Source organism: Aristolochia californica, unplaced genomic scaffold (assembly GCF_029961685.1).
Source record: "Aristolochia californica isolate CCGP_79_NKW_82.1479 unplaced genomic scaffold, dmAriCali1.0.hap1 SCAF_10, whole genome shotgun sequence".
NCBI classification, from domain to species: Eukaryota; Viridiplantae; Streptophyta; class Magnoliopsida; order Piperales; family Aristolochiaceae; genus Aristolochia; species Aristolochia californica.
This window is the reverse complement of record NW_027181771.1, coordinates 31,377,244-31,386,623: the sequence shown is the minus strand read 5'-3', so window position 1 is coordinate 31,386,623 and position 9,380 is coordinate 31,377,244. Positions and strand designations below refer to the sequence as shown.

The 9,380-nt window shown below is 39.2% G+C and overlaps 2 protein-coding genes across 3 annotated transcripts; one reads left to right on the top strand and one right to left on the bottom strand.

Moving 5' to 3' along the window:
- LOC137942441 (bifunctional monothiol glutaredoxin-S16, chloroplastic) lies at positions 1-1,590 on the top strand. Of its 2 annotated transcripts, none has more exons than XM_068788081.1 (2): positions 1-613; positions 795-1,590. In XM_068788081.1, the coding sequence occupies exons 1-2, from the start codon at positions 227-229 to the stop codon at positions 1,293-1,295; spliced, it is 888 nt and encodes a 295-aa protein (XP_068644182.1). In that variant the 5' UTR covers positions 1-226; the 3' UTR covers positions 1,296-1,590. The 2 variants fall into 2 exon arrangements, with proteins under 2 accessions (XP_068644182.1, XP_068644181.1); XM_068788080.1 differs by having other exon boundaries at positions 777-1,590.
- A 1,998-nt stretch (positions 1,591-3,588) lies between these two features.
- LOC137943253 (gibberellin 2-beta-dioxygenase 8) lies at positions 3,589-4,823 on the bottom strand. Its single transcript, XM_068788950.1, has 3 exons — positions 4,364-4,823; positions 3,914-4,235; positions 3,589-3,833 (listed from the first exon to the last, which is right to left on the bottom strand). The coding sequence occupies exons 1-3, from the start codon at positions 4,801-4,803 to the stop codon at positions 3,609-3,611; spliced, it is 987 nt and encodes a 328-aa protein (XP_068645051.1). The 5' UTR covers positions 4,804-4,823; the 3' UTR covers positions 3,589-3,608.
- Between the last annotated feature and the right edge of the window lie 4,557 nt (positions 4,824-9,380).

The following is a 9,380-nucleotide window of genomic DNA, read 5'->3' as shown; positions in this document are numbered from 1 at the left end:
ACTGGGAAACCTAATTAACATTTGCGGTAAGGTCGTCATGGAGGTTGGAAGGGGGAATAAATTCATATAAATTTGTTGCTTCTCGCTGGTCCCCGCTTGGTCGTCTCGCTCCCCTCGTTTCGTCGGACCGTCGTAGTATCTATCGACTCAAATCGGCTTCCACGGCGTTAAACCCCAATACCTCACCCCCAAACCCTTGTCGTGGAAAAATCACCATTTCCGATCGATGGCTGCAATCAACCCCTCAGTTATCCACGCATCTGCCTCATCTATATGCACCCCTTCTCAAAAACCCGTTAGTCGTCTTCGACTCCGGCCACTGTCCTCCAATTTCAGCTACGCCCGGTTCTACCCTTTGATCAACTCCATATCCAGAACGAAAAAACCCTTCAGTTTCTCTGTCGTCTCGTCCCTCCAGAAGCTGTCTGAATCGGAGCACATCGCCGTTCCAGCTGAACCCGACGAATTAACAGGAAAGTTCCCGATGCAAGCAGGCGTGTACGCGGTCTTCGATAAGAGTGAGGATTTGCAATTTGTGGGACTGTCGAGGAATATCGCTGCGAGTGTTCTTGCACACAAGAAATCACTCCCGGAGCTATGCTGTTCTGTTAAGGTAAAATTCTGTCACTTTTTGAACTTTTGTTTCCCTTAAAATTTGCCCTAAATTCGGCCTTCCCTCTTGAGATAGCGAGAGATTTTGCGAAATGGTGATATGTTGCTTGACAATCCCGAGGATTGTAACGTGGGTGTTTTACAGTAGCCTCTCCCGTTGATAGGTTTACAAATTCGACCAGGTAGGTGTGGTTGATGACCCTGACCGGACGGCCCTGACCAATGCCTGGAAATCATGGATGGAAGAATACATAAAAGAGGCCGGAAAAATCCCACTCGGTAACGAATCCGGCAACACCACTTGGGTGCAGCGACCGCAAAAGAAGCCGGACATTCGACTGACTCCCGGCCGCCATGTCCAGCTGACAGTCCCCTTAGAGGAACTCATCGACCGGCTCGTGAAAGAAAGCGAGGTGGTGGCATTTATCAAAGGCTCCAGAAGTGCTCCGCAGTGTGGGTTCTCGCAGCGAGTGGTGGGGATACTGGAGACCCACGGGGTGAATTTCGAGACCGTCGACGTGCTCGACGAAGAGCATAACGCGGGGCTGAGGGAGACATTGAAGAAGTACAGTAGCTGGCCCACCTTCCCGCAGGTTTTCGTGAAGGGGGAGCTTCTTGGTGGGTGCGACATAATTTCCTCCATGGCCGAGACTGGGGAGCTAGCCAGACTATTTCAGAAATAGCTCTGTTTCATTACAGAATGGAGTTCAAACTGTTCATTGACTTATCGATGTCAAATCGGTTGTCCGTGAGCTATGACTACAAGCTTTGAATGTAGGCTTTCCCTTGTAAATCGTCCTGGCTGAGAACTAGGACATAGGATGGGACCTCCGATTCTTCTTTCATTAGTTCTTCCTGTTTTGCAGCGCTCCTGTATTTTGAACAGGAAGAACTGGTTGGAAACGTTTATGCTCCTGTATTTTGAAAACATCTCCTGTATAAAAAAACACCTTTGTATGAAATAGGATAAGAAGGTTTGTCTGGGAAACGGAAACCAGGAGGAAGAAAGTTTGTGGGTTGGTGTGCCCGCACTTCTTAATCCCTCCTTTCTGCTTGCCACTAGCAGGTAGTCTTCCCCGAATCTGAAACCAATGTGGCTTACCCAACCTCCTTTGAGGTCTTCCTAACTAACCCTCCAAGAAAAATCACTTTTAGCAGCGGAATTTCTCCCGGCAAGATAAATTTTGATAGATATAATAAAGCGTGGGATCGTCGGCAATGGAGATGGATTATCAACTAACCAAAAGTTTTTTCCTCTCAAGAAACAGCCTAAAGGGCTCTAATTACATGGAATAGAATGGCATATTCATCTACCATGATAATAATCTTTTGCATTATAGGTAATTCTACAGAAAAGTCAGTCAGATTCCAGATCCAAAGTTTCATCGACCAACCATAACAACCCTGAGATGGAAGTAAGAGTCTGCTGGACTAGTGAATCTTTCGTTGATGGCAATGGTTTCATCTGTGACCACCACCTATTAACGAACCACTTCAACGGAAAATACGCAGTACTGAATAATATGGATTTCAATGGCGGAGGAATTGAGTCGTCTGAACAATGACCTTCTCTCATAAATCCTGGCTCCAGCCAATGGACCCATCGTCACTGCGCTCTAGTCTGTTAGCTCATAGCTTCGTGGTGTTGCCCGGGAAGAAAATCTCTAGCAACGTCTAAGAGAAAGAGCCCGGAGTCTCATCTCTTCTCTTGGTGGGTTCGCCAGATCTTCTGGCGATTCCTTCCCTCTGATCGTCTACAGGCCAATGTAAGAGGACCCAGATGCTTTGCTGCGCCATTGGAGTTGCAGCACCAAACAATCAAATAGACAACCAAGAGAAAAATGAGCTGAAACCTTCCGGGAAATTGGATACAATCATTCTTCATTAGGGAGTTTACTTCAGCAGTTGCTTAGGTTGTAAAGTTGGATCCAATGTCTATCCCAAAATGATTAGTAATATTAAAAAAAATTTTTTCTAACTAATAAACTCAACATATTTATTCTCATTGATCCATGTGAAACTATTTTTTAATACTCCACTTTGGGATCTTATGTGTGGATAACTATTCTTACTTATACAATGTGAAGTTGGGTTTAAGGTTTATCCTAAAATAATTAGCCAACTTAAAAAACCTATTTTCTAACTAATAAAATCAACATAATTATTTTCATTAATTAATGTAAAACTATTATTTAATACAAACAACGGATCGAATTATTTTAAGTGTCCACGTCGCAGGAAGTGACCGGTTAAGGTGTGCATGTGAGCATTTACAAGTCGAAAACGAAGGCTGTGGGTTTCCGATAGACAGATTGCATCTTTCATTGATTCGACACACGTTACGGGAAACCCGATCCTAACGAGAGATTTCATGGGTACGAAGACCTATCGTGATCCTGTCAATCTTAACATGTCGGAGACTGCAGTGTCGCTGTAATTTCCGCTGCGTGTTTCCATGGTAAGGGATGGAAGCTTCAAAAGATGACTCGTACTCCTTGTCCCTTCCACAGGAGCAAATCTAAGCTATAGCTTCTTTTATAAGGGATAAGACTCGTCCACGATCCAGCCTGCCATGCTTTCCTTTATCATAATAGCTCTGGTTTGGAAATTTTCTGGACCAGGGATTCGGCGCTGTCTCAATCCCGAAAGAGCTACGTTTCTGCATCTCAAATTAAGACCGGTCTAGTTAATTAGAGAGGGTAAACTTGTTCAATGGATCATGTCTTATGGCCTTTGGGTCGTCGTCCCACATTATTGTTTTTCCTTTTTTTGTGTTTTTTTAGAAAATTCTGTCAGAAGCAGTTGAAAGCTGGAACGAGCTGATGTGTTAAATTTTGAGCGGATTTTGTCTTCTGTACAGAAGAGAACAAAAAGAAGTAATATTGTATCAGAGAGCACAGCCTGGACAAAACAAACAACTGTTCAGGGATTCCAGAACCGGCGAACCTGCTGCTTCGATCCCCCTTTGGAGAGGCAAAAGTGAAAAGATTATCGTTTTACTCTATTTTTCTGAAGCGCTCCAGTCCAACCTTGAAACCGGTAGCCTTTATGTCCTCCTGCACCTTGTCTCTGAATTCCGTGTACGTAAACGGCTTGTATGCGGAGCTGACGATCACGCCCTTCTCCTCAGGGAACACGAAGTAACAGAGCGAGATCCTCTCTTCCCTCTGGTTCACAAGCACCCTGTGCTCCGCGCTCTTGTACTCGTCGCTGCTAATTGCCTGGATCCGATCATAGAGAAACTGGTTAAAAAATTGGCAAATCAAGGTGGGAAGAGCGAGCGAGCAAGCGTGCCGCGCACCTGCATCATGTCACCAAGGTTAACGATGAGGGCGTCGGCGCTGGGCGCGACGTCAACGCACCCTCCGTCCTTGAAGACCTGGAGACCGCCTACTCCGTCCTGGTTCAGAATGGAGATGACGGAGCTGTCCGTGTGGACGTCCATGCCCAGAACTTTGTCCGCCGCCGAGCAGCGTGGGTACCGGTAGATGCGCAGCATCCCGTCGGATTCCGATAAGTAGGTCTGACGTCGTGCAGGATCCAGCGCCAGGCTCTCCGCTAGGGCCTCAAAGAGCTCCCTCGCCACCCGCTCCATGTGTTTTCCGTACTCCTCCAACGCATACCTGCGATGAATCCAGAAAAATGGAGACTTCAGAGTTTCCGTCAAGGGGACCCAGACAAAAAAAAAAAATGGGGCCCCAGAGCGCGCCATCTGTCTTTGACTGGAACAGGGCGAGAGAGAGGAAGGAACCTGAAGCGCAGCAAGATAGGATCTTTCTCTCCATCTCCATCACCAGCGGTGAGACTTCGTTGCTGCAACTCTTTGAGAGGAACATGGAAGCCTTCGACCCAATTGAGATTCTGGACGCTTTGAGAGAGGGCGGGCGTACCCCAGAAATAGGTGACCGGCGACTCGAACGTGCTTTGCTTACAATCGAACGGTAAGGAGAAGAGATTCCGGGCATCGTCCTGGAGTTGGGCGGAAAGGGTGGTGGGGATCCCGTGATTGATTAAACGGAAGATGCCCCATTCTCTGCAAGCTAGAGCAAGTGTTTCTTTCTCCAAGTTTTGCAAGTCTAGCAGAGGGATTTCAATGGCCGCTTGGTTAGACTGCGGCGGGGAGGGAGCGAAGGCGAGAGACTGCTCCGTTGGGCTGAGTTGACGAAAGATGGGGGGATAAGAGCTAGACATGATTTTCCCTCCTTGCTGCAATTCGGTGCGGCTTAACGTAGATATAAATAGGCAGTAGATGTCTATTCGATATATTTCAACATTCAACAGGCAGAGTTCTGTATTTAATTTCTCACCATAAATAAAATTATTTTTTAAAGCAAGGTATTAAATCAGGCAAGCCCCTAATCCTGTTTTCGAGCTCTCCCAGAAGCATCATTTAGACTAAATTAAGAATTTATACTCTGTTCCTTCTTTAAATGATGACTAAAACGAGATTTCAAACTTATTGTACTCTCTATCTTTTAAATAAACAATATAGAAAGGGTTATTGGCAGTTAAATAAACTTACTACAGTCTATGGAATATGATACCTAATCCTTCCTTAAACAGACCATGCACCCTGTGGATCCAATCCTCTAACAAATCAGTGAACATGGTTTCATTGGTGCATGTCCTTTGATATACCCTTTGAACATGGTTTCATTGGTGCATGTCCTCACTTTTTTTATGTTGGGACGTCGACTTTCAAAAAGAAAGATACTAAATAATGCTAAATCCATAATTCATAAATCAAATATTCACAATTCATAATCTTTGGGATGAAAGTCTGTTGTTTCTAAGTCACAACTATCTCCAGATGTCTGCGACGCTAAAGCGACTCTCCCAACAAGAACAACGTCTTCTATTTTGTTTGATTTTTTGGATGGTCAAGAGGAACAAAAGAGAGATGCTTTCTCTAACACTAGATTATGACAATGCATAACATAATTTTCCACTACAAAATAACATAATTATTATTTGTTGTTTAACATAGTATCGTAGTAGTGCATAACAAAGTATTCTATTATAAAGCAGCATAGTTGTTCCCCGGGAAAAAAACCTTATGTTGGCTGAAAATAATACAATTTTTTTTTTTGTAGTGGAAGATATTTTATTTTCACTTACAGTTTCCAAGGTACCTTCTTCTAATGCATGGTCGTATTTTGTTCTTTCATTTATTAATTATAGTTTCTTAAAGGATGAATAGTAAAGATAACATAAATATAAAAAGAAAGGCTGCTACAGTTTATGGAGGTACAAGTGTGGCATATGCTGAATGTTGTACAATAATATGGTATAAAAACTTTGTTGACAAACTGATCTTGGAGGGAAGTAATAACGGTAGATGAGCACTAATGAAGCGGCTTACATGTTCAAATGACATAGACCGTTGAGAGAAACTACGCATGAGGGTAGATGCATTTGGAAGATTTATTAACATCTTAAGGGAAACAAGTCATCTTAAGGATACTTTGTATAGTGTAGAGGAAAACGTATTAAAGTTCATGTATATAGTTGGTTCTAATTGGAAGAATCATCTAATGAAATTCCACTTAGTTCATTTTGGAGATACTATTAATCATCGTTTTCATCAAGTCATCCACACGATCATGCCCTTGGAAAATATTTTTTTTTCAAACGTCCTAATGTATTAGAAGTTTTCCCATAAATAAAAAACAATAATAAGTTTTGGTCGTACTTTAGGGATTGTGTAGGAGCTATTAATGAAACACATATTCATGTGAAAGTTCCAATAGAAGATGCATCAAAGTATCGAGGATGAAATGAGCATCCAACACAAAATATGTTGGTTGCATGCACATTTGATATGAGGTTTACATATATTTTGGCAGGTTGGAAAATGTATGCATCTTGAATCATGGATTTTGAATAATGCTTTGATAAGAGAAATAGACAAGTTGATTGTACTTAAAAGGTAATTTTTAAGTAATACAATAATAATATTTATTAAATTAACTGTAATAACTTAATTATTTTACCCAGTGGATGTGGGGTTTATATTGAGAGCTGACTTTCATGCACCACATTTAAGCAAACACTATCACATTAAGGATTATTTAGTTCATGGTGCAGAAAATTTCAAAGGAATATTTGTTCATAGACATGCCTAGTTATGAAATGCAATTGAAAGGATATTTAGCATATTAAAGAAATTATTTTCTATTTGAAGACATGGCCTAATTATCCAATTAAAATCCATGTGGATATTGCATTAGCAATATTCTATTAATCACAATTATCATATGGGGGTTGGTCTAAACTTAGAGCTTATTAAGGAGGTTAGTAAGATTGGTGAAGAAGTGTACTCAAACTACAAATTTATCTGAAGAATGTCGACAAGTAAAAATATTAAGGAAAAATAGCTAAAAGTATGGCATGATGAGATGTAATGAAAAAAACTTATTTGAATGTTATGTCATTGCATAATTATGAGACATCTTCTTGAAAATTGTTTATGTTTGAAGTATGTATGTCTTAAGTTAGACTTGCAATATTTATGTTTTAAGTTTTAATTGAATTGGAATTTTTATTTCCATGTATGTACGTATTTCAAGTGTTTGACTTTTGGTGTCTAATAGTTTGAAAAATTGATATTGACAATTTTTAGGAAAACCAGGTGTCAGAGTGGTTCTGTCCACTCTTCTTAGAGTTTGTGTTCTGAGTTAAATACTTGGCTTTCAGCACCTTAAATGATTAGTCTTTTCGGGTTGTATTGGCTAGGTATCTGACTCAAAACTTCGTAGTTAAGCGAGTCTGGGCGAGAGTAATTCTAGGATGGGTGACCTCCTGGGAAGTACTCTTGCCTAGGACTTTTACATGGTATCAGAGCTAGGCACGCCACGACCCGCGTTCGTATCCCGTGAGAAGCGGCTCCAGAATGGGCGGGGTGGGTGTCAGAGTGGTTCCGTCCACTCTTCTTAGAGTTTGTGTTCTGAGTTAGATACTTGGTTTTCCGCACTTTAAATGGTTAGTCTTTTCGGGTTGTATTGGCTAGGTATCTGACTCAGAACTCCGAAGTTAAGCGAGCCTGGGCCAGAGTAATTCTAGGATGGGTTCCCTCCTGGGAAGTACTCTTGCCTAGGACTTTGACACCATGTAGTAGTGGATGAGATAAAAAAATATTATATAGAGTTAAGACATGGACAATTGTCTTATTAAAACTCTAATAAAGTAAATGAATAAAAGCCAAAAATTTATAGGACGCTTATAAGCCCTGCTTATTCAGTTGCTTTTAAAGTTATGTAATAAAAATTTGGATTTTTTTGTAGCTTGGAATGTATATACACGACTGAAGACATTGAAGAAGAATTTTGCTATATATACTTCAAAAACTCCATCATAATGGTGATAATGGATTTGGTGATGTTTAAAGTAGTTTTACTAGTGTGACATAGTTACATAAAAGTATGCTCATATAGATTATTTTTTTAATGTCTTTACTAACTTTTGTACACTAATTTTTTTTATTAGTGTAAATGTGTTGGGCCATCTAGATGCAAAATATTATCAATATAAGCTTATTTTGATCTATGATGTCTTACATATTCTCGTTGAAATTGTGTAACCGGGTCTAGTGGTATTAATGCTAAAGAGAGGTGAATGGATTGGGATAAGGGGTCTAACATATTAAACTGGTGAGATAGTTTTATTTCCCTTGAAGATGGTACTAAAGAAGTGGAAGATATTATAAACTATCCCACTCAAGATGTAATGATTCCTAGAACCTCTACTTCGTCTGAAACGTAAAAAATCTGAAATCAATCAAGGAGAGTCTTGATGAACTTGTAGTTTCATTTTATTAGGTAATATTCAAACCTCTCAAGCACGTGAGTTGTATAATGAAGTAAAGAAGATTCTAGAATTTGGTGCAGAGATGAAAACATATGATTTTCTTGTTGAAACTTCTACTAGAGCAGTTGCTTTTATGGGGTACCATTTGAAGATCAAGCAATGTGGTTGATGATGAAAATGGATAATTGATTAACTTTAGACAATTTTGAGTATTTTAAAAATTGACTTACTTTATGATGAAATGGTTAGATCAAACAATTGATATTTAAGATGAATTGTATTGAATGATCTCTTCTTATTATAAATGTTATGCTAGTGAATGTGTTGAACTGTGAATTGATATACGTAGACATGTTAATAGTTTGAGAATTAATTAGGAGAGTTGCTTGAGAAACGAAGGTTATCTTTATTTATTTTTCATCTTTTTGTTATACATAAAAAATAAGAGTTATCCATGTAGCAAAACTGTTTGGAAGAGACTTTGTTGTAGATAGAAAATATATTTATGTTGTTTAATTTTAGTGTATATATTTAGTGGTTGTAGATGGAAAGAGATGAGTTTTAATATTTTTACATTTGATTTTACTTGACAAAAAAATTGATATGTAGAGCAAAAGTCATTGTGCAGCTTGAGAATAAACTCGAGCTTTCAACTTGCCATTTTTTATGCTCACTAATTACTTTTTCAAGTTAGGTTGAAACTTTTTTTTGTCATTAGAGCCTCTAAAGATTATTCAGGAACATTATTTTTAAAATAATAATAATTTATACTATTATTTTTATGAATGTTGTGATTATTGTAATATGACAAAAAGTAGTGTTTTAAATTCAAATTTATAGAAATATTAAATCATAGTATGCTTTTATATAATAAATTTATAAATAAAAATTACTGATAATAATGATTTTAATGAGAAATAAAAGTTTATCGATAATATTTTATTATTTATAGATATTTAATT